Source organism: Peromyscus maniculatus, chromosome 20, assembly GCF_049852395.1.
Source record: "Peromyscus maniculatus bairdii isolate BWxNUB_F1_BW_parent chromosome 20, HU_Pman_BW_mat_3.1, whole genome shotgun sequence".
Classification (NCBI taxonomy): Eukaryota; Metazoa; Chordata; class Mammalia; order Rodentia; family Cricetidae; genus Peromyscus; species Peromyscus maniculatus.
The window spans coordinates 49,777,816-49,800,113 of NC_134871.1; the positions used below are offsets into that span (position 1 = coordinate 49,777,816).

Sequence of the window (22,298 nt, forward strand, 5' to 3'; positions counted from 1 at the left end):
GAGGTGACGAGGGCTCCTGGGGGTGGCAGAGACTGGGGTAGAACTTTCTCTTGCTTTCTTCCAGAGGCTCGTAAGAGGGTGCATAGTGTTCTGAGCTCAGCAGGCCTCTAGGGGTGGCCTCTGGAGAAGGGGCAGGCTGGGAGTTATCTAGAGTGAAATCAACCCCTGGCCAAGGTGGAGCCAGTTCTGCTCTCAGTAAGGAGGTCATGGATGGGGCCAGGGTGCCACGGCAGGATGGGCTCTGGGGAGGCTTCTCAGAGGCCTGGTGGCTGTTGAGATCAGGCTGTGATGTACTCTAACGCATTCCACGCTGTGTAAAACAGCGATTTTCCAGACTGCACCTTGTCCTGACAGATTCCGTTTTACAGGCAGCTTTTGACTCTGTTTTAAAGATGGAGGATGACGCTGCATCTGGGTGGACCTATGAACGACACCATCTATCCAGAACCACCCATGTGGTACGGAGTGATACACGGCTTCCTCTTGGGAGCAGACAGAGAGCCACTGCACAAATTTATCAAGGTGAATTGGTGGTATAGGGGCTCGTATTTAAATAATATCAGGGAAACTAGGAAGTTACTGAACATACCAGGGAAGAATATAGTTCCATTTCCTGTACTCCTCAAGAAGAGGACAATCAACCCTGTGATGACAATGGTCCCCATGTCATCATCTGGTGTTTATATTAAAGGACCAACAGGCAGAAAACTCCTGATTGTCCCAGGGCTTCAACTTAGCTTTATCCCTGGTCTTGATATGGCCTATTTAACTGCTACCTGTCCATCCATCCATCCATCCATCCATCCACCCATCCATCCATCCGCCCATCCATCCTTCCATCTGTCTGACTGTATCTGGTTCCCCTTCACTTCCCCTCACACCTCACCTGACTATGGCTGACAGCCTCAGCAGCCCCCCCAGGTGAGTTAGCTTACTGTGCTTTCCACAGAGACTCCATTTGTAAATCTATGAATTTCCCTGCTTCTCAGGCCTCTGCAATCTCTTGAATTTTGCTGTGGCCATTTAATTCTCTACAGCTATTCTGTAACCTATACATATGTATATTTAGAGATATATTTACACCCAGGTGTGTGTGTGTGTGTGTGTGTGTGTGTGTGTGTGTGTGTAATGTGTGAGCTGAGAGTTAATATTAGTAATTAAGGTTGTAATGGAGGGATCTGTGCTTGCCTCAGGCGAGGCCACCAAGGAGCACAGGATTCTGGTAAATTGCTGCCAGTGAGACCACCATACCTTGTGGATTTACTGTTGTTCAGTAACATTCTGACACAGTACACACTGTCTGTGACACAGTGTGCTCATGACAGAGGTCATGGAGGGAAGATGTGAAGTCTCCAGGCCTTGTGGGGGATCGGGGAACATGATGAATGGAGGAAACCTTCCCAACAAAGCTGGTAGGAAGCTGCTGGCAGCTTGGGATCTTCCACCACAGTTCACACGTGAGGGGTTTCTATTCACTTGAGCAAAGAAGGAAATTGGGACAGAGACAAGCTGACCTTGAGGACAGATGCAGAGTGAGACAGTCCAGTCACAAAAAATACATGCAGGGTTGGAGCAATGGGTTCAGCGGTTAAGAGCAGTGGCTGCTCTTCCAGAGGACTCAGGTTCAATTCCTAGCACAAGGTGTTCATAACTGTCTAACGCCAGCATTGTGGGAGGCCTGCTCCCACTTTTTAAATGGTTCCTATGAGGAGGAGAGAGGAATAAGAAATATTAGGTAGAATGATAGGCCTCGCTGACTAGAGGAAAGACAGAAACACAGGATAGCTTCGGGAGGACCTGGGTAAATATCTAACAGCCCAGAACTTTATTCAAAAGGGCTTTTTATAACAATGCCAAGGGGCGAGGCAAAAGACCTCCCCCTTGCTAGATACAGCCAAGTGTCGACCCTTCCAAACACCTGGTACCCAGGCCTGTGGTTCAATCATCCTCTTATGCAGTCCTGCTGGGTAAAGCAAGCTCAGATCTCACTAGGAAACCTCTGTGGGCTCCCACACAGCGTTGTTGATGCGAGCTACTAGAGGGACCCACATCATGGAAAGAGAGAGCGGAGTGGGTGTGGCCAGGGCTGGAGAGCTACCGTTTCAGCATGGTAAAATGGGAAGGTTCTCTGGGTTATGATGGCGATGGTTCCATGAGGATCTGAATTTGAACCAGTAAGGGAGGGCAGCCCCCTCAGAGTCAGTACCCGACACACCCAGACATCAAATTCTCAGCACAAAGGAGATTTATTACCCTAGCGGGGTAAGCAGGGGGAGGCTGCAAAGGCAGACAGCAGGTGTTTTTATTCTATTTATTTGTTTATTTGTTTATTTATTTATTTATTTTGCAGGTTTTTTTTGTTTTTTTTTTTTTGGTTTTTTTTTTTTTTTTTTTTTTTTGGTTTTTCGAGACAGGGTTTCTCTGTGTAGCTTTGTGCCTTTCCTGGAGTTCACTTGGTAGCCCAGGCTGGCCTCAAACTCACAGAGATCCGCCTGGCTCTGCCTCCCGAGTGCTGGGATGAAAGGCGTGCGCCACCACCGCCCGGCCCAGGAGTGGGTTTTTAAAGAGAAAAGGGAGTCCGTGCTAGGGTGAGTTGGTAAATCCTGACTGGACAGGGTAGCCAAATAGTGAATTTTGATTGTTGGACCTTGGTGTTTTGTCTGAGGAATGAGTCAGTGGCCAGATGAAAAGACTGGACCCTGGGGACTAGCTTTAGGAATGTAATCTAACGGTTTTGAGCAAGGGGAGAAAGGTAAAAAGGCAAAGCCTGTCTGGACCATGTTTGCCATGCTCTGGCCTGCTAGAGCCCTTCAGAATCTCAGAACCAACCTAAAAAAAAAAAAACTGGGCATGGCTGGGTATGGCTGGTCACGTCTTTAATCCCAGCACTAGGGGGGCAGAGGCAAGAGTATGTTGTGAGTTTGAGGCCAGCCTGGTCTACATAGTGAGCTTCAGGACAGCCAGAACTACACAGAGAAACCCTGTCTTGAAACAAAACAAATACACATAAAGAAAAGAAAGGGAAAAGAGAGAGGAAACTGGGTGGGGTGCCTGCCTGTGATCCCGTGCTGGGAGGTGGAAGTTCACAGGCAGGATCCCGGGGCTTGCTGGACAGCCAGTCTAGCCTAGTGTGTGGGCTCCAGAGCAGCGGGAGAGCCTGTCCCAGCGAAGAATGTGGGTGACATCTGAGGAATGGTACCCGAAGTTGTCCTCTGGCGTCCGCATGCACGTGCCAACACACGTGCACAGACACACAATGGCTAAGCCGGCTAATTTTATGTCGTGCACACTTGACCGTCCTTTAAAAAGGAAGTGTGACCGCTACTCTGAGTATGGAAGAGGAAGGGATTAAAGGATCTCTCATTTCTAGAAAAATAAAAGGCATGGGTGTGAGGGTTCCTTTTATACAGAAGGCAGGTGAAGTCAAGGGGGCTGAGGAGAGCTGGGCGAGGGTGGCCGCCCACCTCCAGGCTGCTGTTGGCATAGCCTCTAGGTCAGTGCCCTTCACACAGGAGAAAAGCTGGTAGTGCTTGTAACATTTCGAAAGGTCAGAATCACTTGGAAGTTGGGCCTGCTGCCTAAATGCATGATAATAGCAAATTTAAAAATTAATTACTGGGCTCTCTCCTGCTGACACCGAGAGCAGGTGCCTCTGAGGAACGGAGAGAGAGACTGCCACTCAAAGACGCCAAGGTGTTTGGGGGGCCCTTTCACTGTCTCCTTCTATTCTGGGGAGCCAGCTAAGCTCTGCTTGATGCCATTGTCCAGGACAACAATACGTTTGAAATGAAAAATGTTCCAGGCGGATACAAAGGGGATGCCTTCTGGATTCCAAGCCCAGACAGGGATAAAAGAGCCATTTAACCAAGGGGAATGGAAGAGTCCCCTCAGCTGGAGCCTGGGGGACCCTGGATCACCTTTGAACTCCCCGAGCTGTATGGAAACCCCTGGAAACGGAACCGGCTGAGTGAACAGAGCACGGCTCAGCAGAGACAATGAGTGTTGAATGCTTGTTAGAGCCAAGTGTGCCAAATGTGCCGTACAGTGCCAGCATCCTAACTCCTCTGTGGAGTGGTCCCCCCAGGTGTCCCCAAATCCCTTGCTCATGGCCTCAAGCTACTACAGGCAGAGCTTCTCCGGATTCAGTGTCCACTCTGACTAACCGTGAAGTCCTTTCTGATGCATGATGGTGGCAGCCTCCTGCGCAGGTAGCCAAGGCTTAGTTGGGTTAAGTGTGAGGCTTCACTGATTCCTCCTGAGATGGGAACCATTTCTGTACTAGTCAGTATGGCTGTGGTTTGCTGCAGAGCTGAACATCCATTCATGTTATATCTAGTGCTGGATGACGGGGCATTGTGCTCTGAGTCTCCCTCAGGAAGCCAAGTCATGCCAGAGGAGGGGACATGGGGCTCGTAGAGGAAAGGCTTCATTTTTAAAATATTTATTTACTTATTGATGTGCATGTGCACTTGTGTGAGTTTACGTGCACCACATGCAGTACAGGTGCCCACAGAAGCCAGAAAAGGGCATCAGAGCCCCTAACACTGGACTTAGGGGCAGCTGTGAGTCCTTTAATGAACCAAACCTGGGACCTCTGCAAGCATAGTCGGTGCTCTTAACCACTGAGCCATCTCTCCAGCTCTGTTCATCCACATTTTTTTTTTTTTTTGATTTTTCGAGACAGGGTTCCTCTGTGTAGCTTTGCGCCTTTCCTGGGACTCACTTGGTAGCCCAGGCTGGCCTCAAACTCACAGAGATCCGCCTGCCTCTGCCTCCCGAATGCTGGGATTAAAGGCGTGCGCCACCGCCGCCCGGCTCATCCACATTTTTTAAGTGGCTTGGCCGCAGCCAACCTCGGGGGGTGGGGTGGGGGTGGGGGGTGGGGGTGGGGAGAGCTGCTCTGCTTTGTGCCCCGTGCTTATGGGATGGCGGCATTTATGCTTACACAGGATTTTTCCCGTTTGCTTCACTAGCTTGTCAGGACGGAGGCAAAGAATTGTGTATGACGCACACTGAGAAACACCAGGCCCTCTGCAGACGTAAATTATGGATGTAAAACACAAATGTGAACTATTAACGCGGGGCTGGGGATCCGGCCGTCAGGGTAGGGCTTGCTATACAAGCATAAGGACCCGAGTTTGGACCCCAGAACTTGCATAAAAATGGGGCGCAGTGGTGCATGCCTGTAACCCCAATGCTGGGAGGTGCAGGCCAGCAGATTCGAGGGACCAGCCAGTCTAGCAGAAACTGGGAACTACAGCTTCAGTGAGAAATCTTGTCTTAAAAAAACAAGATGGAGAGAGATTGAGGGAAATGCCGATATCCTAACTCCTGACTTCTACAAGCATCATACAAATAACTACACACTCATAGGATGTATTATATTTGCTATTGCTACTGGTAATAATGAGTTGTCACATCACTCCAACAATATGCTGTGGCTGTTACCCCATGGCATGGGGGTGGTGGTGGTGGTAACCTCTCCCAGGCAGGCCGAGGACAGAGGGCAGCCCCTTTGGCATCCTCTCTGTGTTTGACTTCTGTGGTATCGACTGTAGTTAGAGTGTTTTCTCTCCCTGAAGTTCCTGTTGTTTTTTCTGTTCCCGCAGCCGCAGAAGCATCAGAATTTTAATAGACTTGGGCCCCGGAGCCCAACAGCAAAGCATCGCAATGCACACGCGGATGGGAGGTGCAGAGCCTCGTGTGAGCATGGGGTCTGCAAGCCGATGGTACGATGGTAGGCGGCGGCGGCGGCGGCGGCGGCGGCGGGGAGGCTTCCGGGGCAATTCGGGGTGGTGGGGCACCTTTTTAATTGACTCTGTTTTCCTGGTCCTGGCCCTGTCCCAAAGTTAGGTTTGGTACCAGCATTTAGAACTATCTCATCAGGAAAGGTCTTTCATCTCTCGGAGAGTTTCCGAGTGTCAGTCACTGGGGCTGATGTTTCTGAATGCTCTTCTCGCCTCTCTCAGCCCTTTCTCCCTTGGCCTGTGCAGCCATTTTTTCCTTTCCCTCCCGCAGATCTCCTGTAAGCTCTCATGGCCCGCCCTCTTCTCTGGTAGCAGGTAGAGTGTGATGGAGTTTCAGAGTGCATCTGTGGCTTCAGACACACCCAAGAGCAACTCCTGGCTCTTACAGGCTGTATGCGCTTGGGCCATTCCCTAACCTCCCTGAGCCTGATTTCGTCATAACGCACAGGGAAGGTAGTGCCTGGCCGATAGATGTATAAACAAACCTCCTGTGTGGCTCTGTTTCTGTCTGTCTGTCTGTCCCTCCATCCCACCAGTCTGTCATCTTCACCACCTGCCCCTCAGCAACCTGGCCCAGTCTGCTGTTCCCCGGGGTTTTCCCAAGTTGCTGTGACGACCCCCTCTTCCCCCCACCCCGCCCCCACCCCACCCCCACTGTGTCTAGTATGTCTTCTCTGTTCCATGGAGGAGAGGGTGGAGCTGGAGGCTAAGATGAAGTGTGGATGGGGAGGGGGTTAGAGAGAGTAGGGGGAGGGGGTAGAGAGGCAAGGGGATAGGGATGGGGGGGATTGGGGGGTAGGTAGGGGGTGGAAGGACTTAGGCAGTCCAGAGCATGGTGGGGTGTGTGTGAGAAAGTCCAGCACTAGCTGGCTTTGTAGGACCAGGATTCTGTGAACCTTCTACATCAGCGGTTTTCAACCTTCCTAATGCTGTGACCCTTTAGTGACCCCCAACTATAAAATTATTTTCGATGCTACCTCATACCTGTAATTCTGCTGCTGTTATGAGTTGTAATGTAATGTGTATTTTTGTAATTGTATGTAATGTAATGTGTAATTATGTGATTGTGATGTAATGTGTTTTTCGGATGGTCTTAGGTGACCCCTGTGAAAGGATCATTTGGTGCCCCCCAAAGGGGCCGTAGCCCACAGGTTGAGAACCATTGTTCTAGAGCTTTAGACAATAGGGCCTGCTTGGCCACAGGAGTAGTGCTCACACCACGAGGGAGCGCGGGACTATTCTTTCCGGTTCAGCTTTGCTGAGCCTTTTCCTCTGATGGTACTCTAACCCTCCTCCACTCTAGCTCTCCATTTCCCTCCTGGAAGGAGAGACGGCTTGAAACGTCCACTGTAGGAGTCTCCACTGTTTGTGGGGAGCGGTCCTCAAGTCACCCCGAGACCCAGGACGAGGTCACAGCTGTTGTGGCCTGTTGGCTGAGCCGGTGGGCAGTAGCACACGGACCCAGGACTTGCTCCTTTCTGCCCTGCCCTGCGATCAGAAGGCAGCGGATCTGCAGGAGTGAAGAGCATTTCTAGGTCTTCGGCAAGCAGCCACTGTGAAATGTAATATGAAATCAGCTGTAATTGTGGAACTTATAACATGTCATGGGGTGATGCTGCCATCCAGAGAAGTTTCTAGAAGCCAATGAAGAATCAAGAAGGAGAATTAAAAAGAGAGCTACTGCAGCTACTTCCAGTGGGTGGGAAGCTTAGCTTCAGGGCTTCCAGGCCAGTGACTCTTTCTCTAACAGGTGTTCTCTGTGTTTCTGCACTGACCCAGGTATTCAGGCTTAGAGAGACTTACTCTCTCAAAAGGAAAGCAAGGAGACCGGAGATGTAGCTCAGTAGATTGTTTGTTTGTTTGTTTGTTTGTTTTGCCTGGCATGCATAAAGCCCTGGGTTTGATCCCCACCACCGCATAAAGCAGGTGTGGTGGTGCATCCCTGTAATCCTAGCATTTGGGAGGCAGAGCCGGGAGGACCAGAAATTCAGGGTCATTCTTGGCTACACATTGAGTTTGAAGCCAACCTGGACTTAAAAAAAATTATTTATCTGAGGTCATAGGAGGGCACCAGATCCCTTGGAACTGGAATTACAGACAATTGTGAGCTGCCATGTGTGTCCTGGGACTTGAACCTGGGTCCTCTGACTGAGCAGGCTTCCCCAGGCTTAGGGCTGCAGGGTCAGTTGGCTTGTTTCTACAGAATGAGCCCTGCCATGGCTGATAAAGCTGGAGTTCCAGAGCCGGCAAAATCAAGGTGGCAGAGATCCAGTGAGGAACAGCCTCATATGAGTGTCATTTTGAAGTGAGCTGCAGTCTTGTCTGGCCACAGCTAGGGGTGGAGGAGTAACAGCCCCCCCCACCCCCCCATCCACCCCCAAGCAGAGTGACACCTGCTCTGGTGCATCTGTCCCTGATGAATGCTGCTCATTGGGACAGAGGCTCTCAGGCACGGTGTGATTGATTTCTGGAGGACAGACACAAAGGCTTGCCCACAGTGGAACCTGGAGACGCTGTGCCTGTCAATCCATTTGAGGCATGGCATTTGACCTGCCTCTTTTCAAAGGATGAGGCCTGTCAGTTGGCTTGGCACCCCAGAGTGACTTCTGAAAACTCAGGCACTGGGAATGTTTTACCTTGTTAACTAAATGAAGGACAGACCCAGCGGAGGCATAACTGGCACAGTAGCATGCTCTAAATAACAAGGCCAGGTCAGCAACAACAAATCCCAGGACCATGCAAGATATGAGGGAGATGCTAGGATGGAACGAGGGTTTCCTGAGCATCCACTGCATCCAAGTCATGTGCACACTTGATATCACTGATTCTCACAATTAGCAGGGGGAGCTGATGAAATGACCTCCCAACATTCAGGAAGAAATGAAGGTTTAGAAAGGATGGGTTCAGGCCGAGGGTTAGAGACAGGAAGGGGTGGAGTCAGATCCAAACCAGCATCCCATCTCCTCCAGGGCTCCAGCTCTGCCTGTGCACAGTGAGAAGAAATGGAAGAATTATTGCCGTTGAGAGTTCAGGACTGGATGGAGCCAGGCGGCTGCTTGGGAACGGGCCTGCTTTCATGGAGATGTTCACTCACAGGTGACCCAGAGAGACTGCATGCTACGCGTGGCCTTCATTTCTACTGCTATGACAAAATGCCCCCACCAAAAGCCGTTTACAGGAGAAAGAGTTTATTTGGCTTACAGCTCCAGGTTATGGTCCACCACTGTGGGACAGTCAAGGCAGGAACTCAAACAGCTAGTCGTACTACTTCCTCAGTGACTGGATAAGGCCAGCTGGTCAGCAGTGTTTCTCCATAGCCTCTGCTGCGGTCTTTGCCCCGACTTCCTGCCCCGACTTCCCTCAGTGATGGACTGTGACCCGGGAGTTGTAAGCTGAGATAAACTCTTTCGTCTCCAGGTTGGATTGGGTCATGGTGTTTATCACGGCAACGGAAGGCAACTCAGGACAGCTGACATTCACTTTCAGGCTGCTGTTGCCTCCATTAAAGCAATCAAGTTATCCTCATCCCAGTTGTGCCCACAGGCAGACCTGATCTAGACAACCGGTGCTTCATACTCTTCCCAGGCTGTATCAAGTTGACAGTTAAAACTCACCATCACACATCCCGCCATTTCCCACAGGACTGCTTGCTGGGGTCTGGGTTATCTGTGGTCAATCTCAGCTCAAAGGGCCTGACACTTGACTCTTTCAGAAGTGGCTCCACTGTGGTGGTATTGTGTTCCCCCAAAATATTGTGTACCTTAATAAACTTATCTGGGGTCAGAGAACAGGACAGCCACTAGATATAGAGGCCAGAAAATGGTGGCACACACGCCTTTAATCCTATCACTTGGGAGGCAGAGATCCATCTGTATCTCTGTAAGTTTAAAGCCACACTGGAAGCAGCCAGGCATGGTGACTCACGCCTTTAATCCCAGGAAGTGATGGCAGAAAGCAGAAAGGTATATAAGGCGTGAGGACCAGGAACTAGAGCTGGTTAAGCTTTTCAGGCTTTTGAGCAGCAGTTCAGCTGAGATCTATTTGGATGAGAACTCAGAAGCTTCCAGTCTGAGGCAACAGGATCAGCTGAGGAACTGCCAAGGTGAGGAAGCTGTGGCCTGTTCTGTTTCTCTGATCTTCCAGCGTTGACCCCAGTACCTGGCTCCAGGCTTGTTTTTATTAATAAGACCTGTTAAGATTCATGCTACACTCCACAGTTGCATGACTTTTATACCATGTGTTGCTGTGGTTTTCTATGTTTAGTTTTGGTCCGTTTCTTCCTATGTGTAACTGACAAGCCTCATCGTGGGCGGGCTGCATGGGAAAAACAGCATATCTAGTGTCTGTTATCCATGGCTTCCGGCATCTACTGGGAGTCTTAGAATATGTCCCCTGTGATGAAGGGACTACTGTGCCCCTTCCAAAAGACACGTGACATTCCTAATCCCAGGCACCTTGATGTAGGACCTCATTTGGAAATAGGGTTTTTGGAGAGGTGATGAAATGTGGTCATTTGTGTGAGTTAAGATGACTCTTGCCTTCACAAGGAGGAGGAATCTGGGGAGGGAAGCTGCCATGAATAAAGAGAACTTCAGGAGAGACACAAGGAGGTCATTCAAAGGTAGCTGGAGCATGGGGACACATACAGACACCCAGGACCAATGGACATCGGGGTTAACCCCAGAGGCTGGGCAGGAAGGAATCCCAGCCTCAGAGGACACCAGCCCTACCCACACCTTGGCCTTGACCTTGGACTCCAGGCTTTCAGAATTTTGAGGCCATGCCTCTGGTATTAGGTCATTGAGCCCATGGGATTTTGTTACTGAACAACTAATACAAGGACGGTGGTGGCCTCAGTTTCCTCTCTTGGGGGAGGGGTCCACCTCTGTTTCCTTGTAAAAGTCAAAGCCCCGAGCTCCAGCTCACCCTCCTTGGAAGGCCTTTCCGTTGCCTCTGGAAACACAAGTATTCCTAGGGGAGGTCCTACCTCTACCCTGGAGGATCTTTAGCAACAGTGCTACATAGCGTGTTTCCAGCCAGATCTGCTGTATTACCAGGGGACAGGTTAACACTCAGTGTAGATAAGACAATCGGGCACTCTGCCAGTGGGCCCTGCTTTTTGTACAGAAGAGAGATGCACATCCGCTCTTAACACTGTCCCAAGACGATTTCCACTTTCTTTTAGATTCACAACTTTAGCCATTAAGGTGCACACCTTAATCCCAGCACTTGGGAGGCAGAGGCAGGAGGATTGCTGTGGGTTTGAAGCTAGTTTGGGCTATTTCGTGAGTTCCAGGCTAGACTGAACTGTGTGATAAGGTCCTGTCTTAGAAACACCCCCAATTTTTAAAACAATGCGATTTGAATGAACTATTCAAGCATCTGACTTGACTTGCTGTAGGTTAGTGATGATGTACCAAGGCTGGTGAATGTCACCATGTTCTAACGCCAGGTAGTGTAAACTGTGGCAGGTAAGTCGCTGAAATTCTCCTGCTGTTCCCTTTAGCTCTTCTGAGCCTGTGGGGTGCTCTCGCCTTCTCTAAGACTGTTCTGGTAACTGCAGCCTCTGTAGAGAAGGAGCAGAGATCAATGAGCCGTATAAAAACACTAATTTCCGTGTATTAGACACCGTGAAATGTGTTAATGACTTAAACGAGGGTCATCTAGGAGATTAAGAATATGGAAGCTGGTTTTAAGGGCAGAGCCTCTCCATTGAGTTTGGGCAGGAGACGGGAATCCAGGCATCTCCCTGTGCTTGAGGGGCAAGTGCTAGAGACGCTGGGGCCGGGGTCCTCATGTGGTGTCTGCACCTCCCAAACTCCATTCATACACTGAAATCCTGCGTGGTGTGATGGTGTCCGCAAGAGGACACTGTTGGGAGGTGCGACAGTCAGCCTGATCACTGTAACAAAATACCCGAGGCTTTTTTTTTTTTTTTTTTTTTGAGGTTGTTTGGGTTCTGATTCTGGAAGTTTATGTCCAAGATTGAGTGGTCCCATATCTGTGGGCCTCTAGCAAAGACAGAATTCCACTGCAGCAGAATGTAGTAAACCACATACTTTGTGAGCAGGATATAGAAGAAGGCTTGAGGAAGAGACTAATTACCCACAATTCCCTGTGAAGGCAAGTTCCTCCTACTGGGCCCCACCTTCTAGTCCTGTCCAATCAGCATCACCCTGGTGACCAGGCCTGTGATACTTGGATGAAGGGTGGGTGGGTGCGGTGCGACCCTACTTATTCAAACCACAACTGGAGATTGTGAAGCTACATGGGGCAAATCCTTCTGTGAAAGAGACCCAGAGAGTTCTCTCGTCCTTGTAGGGACAGAAGAGTTTGTCCCTTCTCTCCATCACAGGTGTCTCAGCAGATACCCCCATAACAAGAGAAATAGATACCATTTAATTAACCAGTCAAAGTTGCGTGTGGCATGGGAGTCCCAGGACCCAGGGATTTGGTTTGTTTTGCTTGGGTTCGTCAAGCAAAATACACCGGACAGACGAGAGAAGGTGCAATGGTACCAGAATGTTCACGTCCATTTTTCTTGTCTTTTCTGGTATTGTCCTTCCTCCCACAGGATGAGGGTCTAATGACAAGACAGACCAAAGACTTTAAAAGATTTGATGTGTGTGTGTAGGTATTTTGCCTGCTTGTTTGCCTGCATGTATATATGTATGCACACTACATGCATGTAACACCAATGGAGTCCGGAAGAGGGGGGTTGAAACCCTTAGAACTGGGGTAACAGACAGTCGAGCTGTCATGTGGCTGCTGGGAATCAAACCCTGCTCTAGAAGAGCAGCCAGTGCTCTTAAACCACTGGGCCATTTGGCCATCTCTGCAGCCCCCAGGTTAGAGACTCTACAACCAGCTCCTCTGCTGGAAGTGGGGAGGGAGGCTTGCATTTCATTTCTCTGATGCGTCCTTGGGGAACTGGAACTCTGGTTTCTATAATTTGCTTTGCAGGGGAGTAGGCAGAAGACCTGAGAGTTGAGGGAGAGACGTCCCCTCAGAGGCCTTCAATGTCCTCGCCTCCAAGTTCTCAGCATATCCAAGAGCCACACTTTAGGCTGTTTCCAGGGCCGTAACATGGTCTCTGCTATGCGTGGATACAGTCAGGACTATTCTAGAACCAGGAGAAACGTGTCTCAGTTGCCTGTCAGCTGCCCCGTTCATGGACCATTGTATGGCAGCCAGAACAAACTAAGGCACCTCCAGCTCCAGAAGTCCTGGTTGGGAGGGGGCAATCCCAGCAGACTCTGCAGCTGTGTGACCACGAGCCAGTGACCCCCACCTCCTTGAGACCCCCGTTCCTCCTGCGCCAAGCTCTGCAAAGAGCCACGGGCAGAAGCTCAGTTGTGTTTCTGTACTGTCCCCATTGCCTGGTGTACTGCAAATGGTAAGTAGCAGGGACCCAGGGACAGTGTGGATTGAGCAGGGGACAGCTTCGGAGAGAGACACGTCAGCATAGCTAACCCAAGTGTTGAGAGCTTCCCTCCATAGCTTCCTAAAATACCTTAAAAGAGAACTTTGCAGCCCGGGGTGAGACGTAGCTCTCTCCCATCTCCACAGCGGTTAAACAGCCTTGGGAACCCTTTCTTTCCAAGCTGCACGCCATTGCTGTCCCCTCTGGGGACCACGACCTATGAGGTGTCTCCCTAGATGAGTGATGACAGTTCAGACAGAGGTTGGTGCCCTCAGCAGGGTTCCCAAAAACAGGGGGTTGAGCTGGAACAATGTGCCCAGTCCACAGATACTTCTGGAAGGGAGAGCCTGTCCCGAGGGTCACACTGCAGGAATCTGGATAGATCCTGTCACTGTAAGCCTCCTATCCCTCCTGGACATGGTGTCATGGGAGGCTTTCGGCTTTATGCTTCCTGACAGCTACATGGAGACTGTGTTCCTCTGTGGTGGCCTCCAAGATGGGGAGGGCCCTATGTTCCTGTCACAGTGTGACCTCTGTGTACCCACGGCGATCCCAGTGGCTTGCCCCCTTTCCCTAAGCCCTGCACCCTGTCTACTTGGAGCCAGATTCTCCGAAATGTCCTGCTGGTCCCGTCCCTGAGGGATTCCAGATGCCAATAGAGACTGAATGCCGTGGTGTTGGTCATTGTCTATGCGCTGTAACTTTAGAAATGGACAGGATGGCGCCGCCTGCCTGTGCGAGATGTGCGCCCTCCTGAGAACAGCTTAAGCCAGCCCTCTTAGGCTGTGAGGTCTTGGTTTATTTTCCTCGCTCTCCCTGGTCTTCGCTCTCCTTTACGGCTGTGCTTTTCAAGCCATGTCTTTGTTCTCCCACACGTGCGTCCTCCGTCTTCTCTGTGTGTTGGTTGGGATGTGAGGGGAAGGGACCCAGGAGCAGCAGAGTAAAAGGCGGCTATGGGGTTAGCGGGCTCCTTGGGACTCCCACATTCCGGGGGTGCGGAGGGAAAACAAACACCCCTTCGGCGGTGCAGAGCTGGGGAACCAGCCTCCCGAGGGTCATGCCTAGGGGCCCCTGTTTTGTTTTTAAAAAAAGAAGTAAGGACACATCATTGCTTTGCGGAACGAGCTCCAAACCATTTTCCCTTTGGTCTCTTGGCTATTTCTGGGTTGTTCTGTGTGGCTTTTCAAGAGCTCATCACATGCTCAGGAGCAGAGACCCATCAGAGCAAGCCCGCGTTCTCTGCAGCTAGGGTGAGCCCTGCACACAGGCCCCAATTAAAATCAAACTGTGTGTGTGTGGCTACATGACATTCCTGAGGCTTAATTAGGTGGAAAAGAGAGAGGTTGGGCCAGCCTCTCCATTTCCAAGCTTGCTCTCAAAGCACCCCCACCTCTGCCCAGGCCTCTCTAATTTGGGTCTTGATGAGAAAGGGACAAGGGAGGCGGTGGCGGCACTGGGGTGTGTGGGTGGGGACAGAAAGCTCCTCAGAATCGGGGGCGGGGGACTGCGAAGGAGGATCTTGAGGGTGTAGGGTGCCCTACCTTAGCAGGGTGGTGCCTGCCTCTCCTGCCAGTCATGCCCGGTGTGAGGCTTGGAGAGCCTGCACCGGAAGGCCGGTCAAGGTCAAGATCTGACCTTCACTCCTGTGATTTTGTGTGAGACCGGGAGGGCATCCCTCAGCTCTTCTTAGAGCTGCTGCTTCCCAGAGGAAGCACCAGTCCCTCCCCAGTGTGGCTGCTGAGCAGAGTTGAAAGGGCTCAGGGCATTGCTGGTTGTTATCGAGTGTCAGCCGCAATCACTAAAGCCAGCATGCCAGGGCTCAGCCTCAGCCGTGGCCTCTCCCAGTCTCCACTTTGAATTAATCAGTTCCACTTTGTGTATGAAGTCTCCCCCCCCCCTCTTTAAATTTCATGTCTCCCCAGCTGGTGAGTCCAGCCGCTGAGCGATCAGATCATGAAGGTTCTGACTTCAATTCATCCACTGACAAGATTCACAATTGAATGACATCATCAGGAGGCAATGGGAACTTTGGGAGGTGGGGCCTCATAGGGGAAATAGGCCACTAGGAGCTATGTCTCGTCCCAGGCCCCTCTGCCCATGATGATATTCTGCTTTACTACACTTGGGCCCAGAAGCAATGGAGCATGAAGTGACTATGGATGGAAAGTTCTGGAACTGTGAACCAACACAGCCCCTCCCCCACCCCACCCCCTTTACATTGTTCCTCTCAGGGACTTGTGACAGCGTGAAAACACATGAAGACGTGATCAGTTACAGAATTCTAACCACCTTCCTTGCACATTCCCCTCCATCCTGTCGGCTTCTTCCTGTCTCTCCTCTCCGTTCTTGCTGCTTCTGTCTTGACCTGAGCTGCTGGTGGAGGTCCCGAGTGTTGCCTATGACTCTGGTCAGTGTCCTGGAAAAGTCTAGATGTATTCAGGGAGTTGACAACCGGGAGGTAGGGGATGCTAAGTGTGTGCAAAAGAAGACAAAGCAGGACAGTGGAGGCAGGGAACGATCCATCTGTGTCTGGAGAAGAGGGGAGCCCACAGGCGGCTCTGGAGTTCCCACGCTGTGGCCAGAACAGCAAGTGAGAGCGGCGGGTGGGGAGGAGGATGCCCCAAAGCCCTGATCCCATGCAGGGTTCCAAACAGAAAGCGGTTGCCAAGGTGCTCCCGCATCTGTGAGTTGCTACGTGAACTCCGGTTGATCCTTTGGACAGTCGGATGATAACACAGTCCTCTGTTGATGATAAGCTGGGCAGCGACACAGGTTTTAGGGACTGACAGCCGTCGGGTAGGTCCCAGGAGGAGCTGAACAAAGCAGTCATCCATCCAGGGCAGCAACTGGGTGGCCCAGAGGCAGAATGCAGGGTTCTTACCTGCCTCACCGTCTGGCATAAGCCCTTTCAAGCCAACATCTGAGCAGCTCTTACCACACGACTCCTGTCCTGTCTCCTGAGCGGCAGTGCTGGAAAGGGTGGCTCTGACTGAGTCCTGGCCTTGTCGCTGAGCGGCTAGGTGGCCTTATGAAAGCGGCTTAGACATTTCTGTGTGCCGAGTTCCTCATTTGTGAAGGACCTGGGTGAGGACTGTGCTAACACACAAGGTGCTTGCCATGGAAGTGTGAGGACCTGAGTTCAATCCTCTGCCTGGTTCCACACGCCCCCTGCTTGGCTTTTTGCACAGATGCTGGGGATTTGAACTCATGTCTTCAGGCTTGAGTGACAAGCATTTATTTAATCCACTGAGCCATCTCCCCAGCCCCATAGTGGGGTTATGTAAATGTATCTGCTGCCGTGTGTTGTACATCAAGAACGACAGACAGGCCATATTCGTACATGTTCAGTATCTGTAATCCCGCTTGTTCTTTTCCTTTGAGACAGGATCCCATTATGTAGTCCTGTCTGGTCTTGAACTCAGAGAGATCTGCCTTCTTTTACTTCCCAAATGCTAGGACTGAAAGTGTGAGGCACCGTGCCTGGTACCACTTGCTTATTTTCAGTAGTTGAGGTGCAGCAATCATTTGATTCAATGCTCCCCCAGACAGCATCCCCGGGGGCAGCCCTGACAGGGGCACTTTCCCCTTCTCCAAGCCCGCTGCCATGCCCTGGAATGGCACCGTGTTTCCCTTTGTGAAGGACTGTCTTTCTGTCTGGTGCTCGGGATTGAACTCTGGGCCCGCCCATGCTCATGAGGGCTGCTTCTCTTCCTCCCATTGTCCCTGTTCCAGTCTGTTCTAGAACAGACACTTCCTGCCCCCTTCACACTACGTCCCAAACCCAGCTTCCCTGCACGGGCCGGTCCTGAAAGTCAGAGCAGTCTTTAGGAATGGCCACGGCCACACCTTTGAAAACTGCTTTCCCACAGGTCCACCGCATGCTGTCACCTCCACACTCACGCTGACTGATGTCGTGCCAAGTCTACTATGTCGATGTCGATGACGACGACGACGATGGAACAAGTGACAGTCACCAGAAGATGCTTGTGGTACCCACAGACCAGCTGAGCCCTCCCTTTGCTAATCATGGCTTTAACCACTTTGGGATGTGCCAAGAGCCTTTCAGTTAGGAAAGGGACTACTAGATACAGGAATGTTAAGAGGGTATAATGTCTTAGATTTCTGACTGTATAATTAGAGGACTTCAAATGGAGCCAATACAATATCACATAAAGCAGTGCATGGGTACAACCTCATGTTTTTGTTTTATGGCTGTGTGTGTGTGTGTGTGTGTGTGACTTCTGATAATACTGTCATCCTGGTCAGCTGAGGATGAGGATTAGGGCTATATCCTCCTAGGCTATAGGGGGCGGGTTATAATAAGCTGTAGGACAGCCCATATTCAGTCCCCAGAACCCACATAAAAAAGGCCTGGAAATAGTGGGGGCGGAAGGGTTTAACTGAGGAGGGGACAGATGTGACTAGGGAGTGGGGGTGGGGAGCAACCAAAATGAAGGAGGTGTGAAAAGGCCATATGGGGACCTACTATCTTGGAACTAAATAAAAAAAAATAGGGTTTATTAAAACTTCTTTAAAGTCTGAAGGGAGACACACTTCAGTGTGTGTCTCAAAAGGCTGCTCTAAGAAGCCATGTATTATAGCTTTCATCGTTCCAAAAGGTGCTACCCAGGCTATTGGAGGAGAAAGAGCATCAATTATGTTGCCCAGCTGTGACCCTGATGGACTATTAGACCAGGCAAGGTGTGTTAAATTGTGCGACAGTGGTGCTGTGATTATGGGGATAACCAACCACTCTCTGATTGGCTGTGAGGCCTGCTCCACATGAGTGGATCCACGCTTGTTACTATAAACTTGACCAAAAACCGCAGGATGGTGGAAATCATAGCCCTCAGGGGGAACTGAACACTGTTGTTTATCTAAATTGACATACTGTCAAATTGCCTTCTAAATATTTGTGCTTGGACCCATAGACAAATGCTACCCTCAGCCTTATTTAGAGAAGCCTCTTGGCAGTGAACAGTGGTGAACGCAGAGGCTCGGGGCTGTAGGAGATGCTGAGAATAAGGGACAAATAAGTGCTCATCTCTAACTAAGACAGTTTTACCATCTCCTGTGAGGCCCAGGGAACACTGCAAAGGTGGAGTGGAAAGAATGTAGGAGCCAGAGCACAGGAAGAAGGTTGTTAAATGCCATCTCCTGGGCTAGACAGCCATTGCATCCAGCAACTCACAGCGGCTGTGGTTGCCTGCGCTGGGTCTGTCCAGCATGGGCTAGTCAACAGTCAGGCATGGGTAGAGGAGACCCTCCATCTCCCTGCTGAACTTTGCCTATTGATAGATGCTGGGAGGGAGATGTATTAGTTACTTTTCTACTGATAAAACACATGACCAATGCAACTAATAGAAGGAAACATTTCCTTGGGCGTAGGGTTCTACCATCATGGCGGAGAGGCATGGCTACAGGGCGGGGAAGGGGAGCGAACACTTTTTTTTTAACCATAGAAGAAATCAGAGAGAGAAAGAGAGAGAGATAGATGGAGAGAGAGAGAGAGAGAGAGAGAGAGAGAGAGAGAGAGAGAGAGAGAGAGAGAGAGCTGGAATTGGACACAGGCTATCAACTTTCAAATCCTGCTACCAATGGCACCCTTCTTCCAGCAAAGCCAGACCTCCTAACCCCCTCAAATGTCATCACCAAGTGGGGATCAAGTGTTCAAATAATGAGCCTGTGGGAGACATTTGCCATCCAAACCACCACAGGGAGTCATTATCTTCAGTTGCATGCCCACCGACGACCCCAAGAGACTCCATTGACTAGCTCCCATCCAAGGGTCACCTCAATGGCCCTGGCTAAACTAAATGGGTCACAAGACAAAACTAAAAGCCATGAATCTGGGTAAGGAACTGGTAGGGGTGTTGGGGGGAGGGTTAATGGGAATGGGAGGGAGAGGAGAGGGTGTATGGAGAATAGGCAGAATGTATCAGATACCCGGATGAAACCGTCAAATAACAACAATGCTTGGTGTGATGGTACTCACCTCGGAGGCAGGAGGATGCCTGGGGCTCACTGGCCAGAGAGCCTGTCTTAAAGAACAAGATGGAGGGTGTCCTGAGGAACATCTGAGGATGACCTTTGGTCTCCACACCCCCCACCCCATGTGCATACGCACCCACCCACCCCCATACACCCATGCAGGCACAAAGAAATAAACCTATAGGACATGGTGTAGGGAACACACGCTGAACCGCAGCAGCACTGAACACATAGACTGTGATCCTTTGTAATGGAATGTTACCGTTTGAATAGCTGCAAACTGCCGGCAGCCGCATTTCTGCAGTAATTACCATATCTTTGGGAACTTTCTGCACCATCAGTAAGAAAACAGAATTTGAAATTACCAAACAAAATCATGTTGAAAACCCAGCTTCTTCGGAGCCAATTTACTCTTCCCTGAGCCTGCCTGCTGATAAGAGGGGGCACATACGTCTGCCATAACAACAATGCGCTTGGCCTCGTCAAATTCCTCGGTGTTCTGCAAGAAATAAAAACCTCTCAACTCCACATCTCTAAACCCATTTTATCACATCTCAGAATCCACTTTATTGAAAATACAGTAAGACCTTGAGAAGAGTACCCAGAATACTGAACATATTATGGAGTCTCTGAGCTGTTCCTGAGGGTCCCTGGATCTCTAAACTGAGGTCACACAGAAGGACTCCTTGTCTTGGGTAAACCCTGGTCACGGTGAGTTCATTTGGTGGGAAAGTGACTCAGCAAGGCATCTGCAGACATTCTTTAGAGTATTTTTGTCAGCCTGAGAACGGGTCTTAGGAACTCACTCATCCCCGAGTCTCTGTGACATTTTCAATATGGTCCCTTTACACGTTACTTGGTCCTTTTCTGAGTGTGTGAAGGCCAAAGCAACCTTGATGTCCCCAACAGCGCTGCCACCGTGGAAGTGCTCAAACTCCTGACCTTCCTGTTGGCGCATCCTCCGTTCAGGCTCCTATCATGCATTTACCCACCCAGATCAAATGTCCTTTCCCTTCTGCTCAGAAAGTTCTGTCTCCACCACACCCTCTGCTTGCGGCCTTCCTGCCTCTTCCACACGGGACTACAGTTCCTCCAGGCGACATTCCCAAACTCCCTTGCGCTGCCTGTGCCCTGGACCGAGCCCCACCTCACCACCCTGTGCCCTTCAAGTTCACAAGTGCCATGTGCTGCACCACAACTACCCACTTACCCATTGGCATGGCCACAGAGCTTAAACTCGGACAGGAACTCATCCATCTTGTTCACTCTTGTGTCCTGATGTCTGGCAAACTGCCTACGCCTCACCGTGATTTATAAATATTTAAAGAACGAGCACATGAGTAATTTAACAGTAAGCAAACTGTAAAATATGTTTATAACTGCTTTGTAATACGATCCTCAGTTCAGACTCCAACAGTATGAGAATAAAAGGAAGTGTTTTTAATATGAGATAATTGCAAAGTCAATCAGAATAGACCCTCTCTTGATTTAAGCCAAGTTTTTTTCTACTAGCTTAATAGAGTTGGCTAAATAGAAACTCACATAAGTGCTTATTAATTATACTAATTAGCAAATGGTTGTATTAAAATATATGAGCTATGTGGAACCTAGTTACAATTGGAAATGGCAATATGCATGGAGTAAGCAGGTGATGAGTGAGGGAGTTTCACAAAGAGGTAGTTTTTATTGTAGTAATCCCCAGTTGCTTGTGGGGTCCCATGGTCAACATCCTGACGCAGCAACTTTTGGGGATATGAATGGGGAAGGAGGGATGATAAAAATAAAAATCTTGGAGGATTTTTATTTTCTACTATTTTTTAAAAATATTTATGTAGCACAAATTGTTAGAAGGTCTTATTAATAAAAACAAACCTGGAGTCAGGTATTGGGGTGAACGCTGGAAGATCAGAGAAGCAGAACAGGCCATAGCCACCTACCTCACTTTGCCAATTCCTCAGCTGATCCTGTTTCCTCAGACTGGAAGCTTCTGAGTCCTCATCCAGAATGAATCTCAGCTGAACTGCTGCTCAAAAGCCTGAAAAGCTTAACCAGCTCTAGTTCCTGGCTTGCACGCCTTTTATACCTTTCTGCTTCCTGCCATCACTTCCTGGGATTAAAGGCTTTTGTTACCATGCCTGGCTGTTTCCAGCGTGGCTTTGAACTCACAGAGATCCAGATGGATCTCTGCCTCTGGAATGCTAGGATTAAAGGCGTGTGTGCTACCATTTTCTGGCCTCTATATCTAGTGGCTGTTCTGTTCTCTGACCCCAGATAAGTTCACTGGGGTGCGCAATATATCAACCACATATTTATTTCATTTTTATTTTATATGTATGAGTGTTTGCCTGCATGCATGTATGTGTGTTATGTGTTTGCAGTGCCTGCAGAGTCCAGAAGGGGGTTATGGCCCAGATCCTCTGAAACTGGAGTTATGAATGGTTGTTAAGCACCAAGTAGGTGCTGGAAACACAATCCAGGTCCTCTGTAAGAGCAGCAGCAGTACTTCTAACCACTGAGCCATCTCTCCAGCCCTCTTCTACTCTCTTGACAATGAGAAGTGTTTGAACTACTGCAAAAAGGAGAGCAGCGTCCTCACTAAACTACTGGCTGAGCTCCCAGAGGAAGAAAGCCAGAAGAGGTCTTCTGATGTCTTCTTGGCATTCTATTTTAATGTACGAAGAACTCCATTGCTCAACATGTTCTTAGAGCATTTGTTTCAATGGTCCTGGAATATCATATTTCAGCTGCAAGGTTACTTCCATAAATAAAATTTCCCCAAGTTCCTCAGTATGTGTAATATCCTTTTACATTCGGGAAGAGGACTTGAGAAATCTGCCAAACTCCTTCCAACCTTTAGAACTCAAGCTGAAGACAGGTGTTGTATCTGATTTTGTTCCTGTATATTCCCAGGGTCTGGTACAGAGACATGTAAACAGGTTCTCAAACACTGGTAAATGCTCACTATCCCTTCTCCTCTGTATGCGCGCGCGCGCGCGCGCGCGCGCGCGCGCGTGTGTGTGTGTGTGTGTGTGTGTGTGTGTTTGAGATTGGGTCTCACTATGGAGCAAAGGCTAGTCTAGAACTCACTCATGTAGACCAGGTTGGCCCCCATAACTTGAGATTCTCCTGCCTTCATT

General features: G+C 49.9%; 1 protein-coding gene across 4 annotated transcripts; it reads left to right on the forward strand.

The window, feature by feature from the left end:
• Positions 1-358: 358 nt before the first annotated feature.
• LOC121824431 (uncharacterized) lies at positions 359-17,353 on the forward strand. 4 transcript variants are annotated; one of them, XR_013046509.1, is made up of 4 exons: positions 359-522; positions 5,610-5,737; positions 8,717-8,843; positions 17,040-17,353. XR_013046509.1 is itself a non-coding variant. In XM_076556360.1 (3 exons), exons 1-3 carry the CDS (start codon positions 400-402, stop codon positions 8,769-8,771), a joined length of 306 nt encoding a protein of 101 aa, XP_076412475.1. In that variant the 5' UTR covers positions 359-399; the 3' UTR covers positions 8,772-8,858. The 4 variants fall into 4 exon arrangements, 1 of the variants encoding a protein (XP_076412475.1); XR_013046510.1 differs by lacking the exon at positions 17,040-17,353 and adding an exon at positions 9,165-9,604; XR_013046511.1 differs by lacking the exon at positions 17,040-17,353 and adding an exon at positions 9,165-9,604 and having other exon boundaries at positions 5,610-5,729.
• Positions 17,354-22,298: the final 4,945 nt, after the last annotated feature.

Coding starts and splice junctions, on each gene's coding strand:
- LOC121824431 (XM_076556360.1), top strand. CDS start 400: ATGACGCTGCATCTGGGTGGACCTATGAACGACACCATCTATCCAGAA. Junction 523..5,609: donor CACTGCACAAATTTATCAAG/GTGAATTGGTGG, acceptor CTGTTCCCGCAG/CCGCAGAAGCATCAGAATTT. Junction 5,738..8,716: donor TGCAAGCCGATGGTACGATG/GTAGGCGGCGGC, acceptor CATCTCCTCCAG/GGCTCCAGCTCTGCCTGTGC.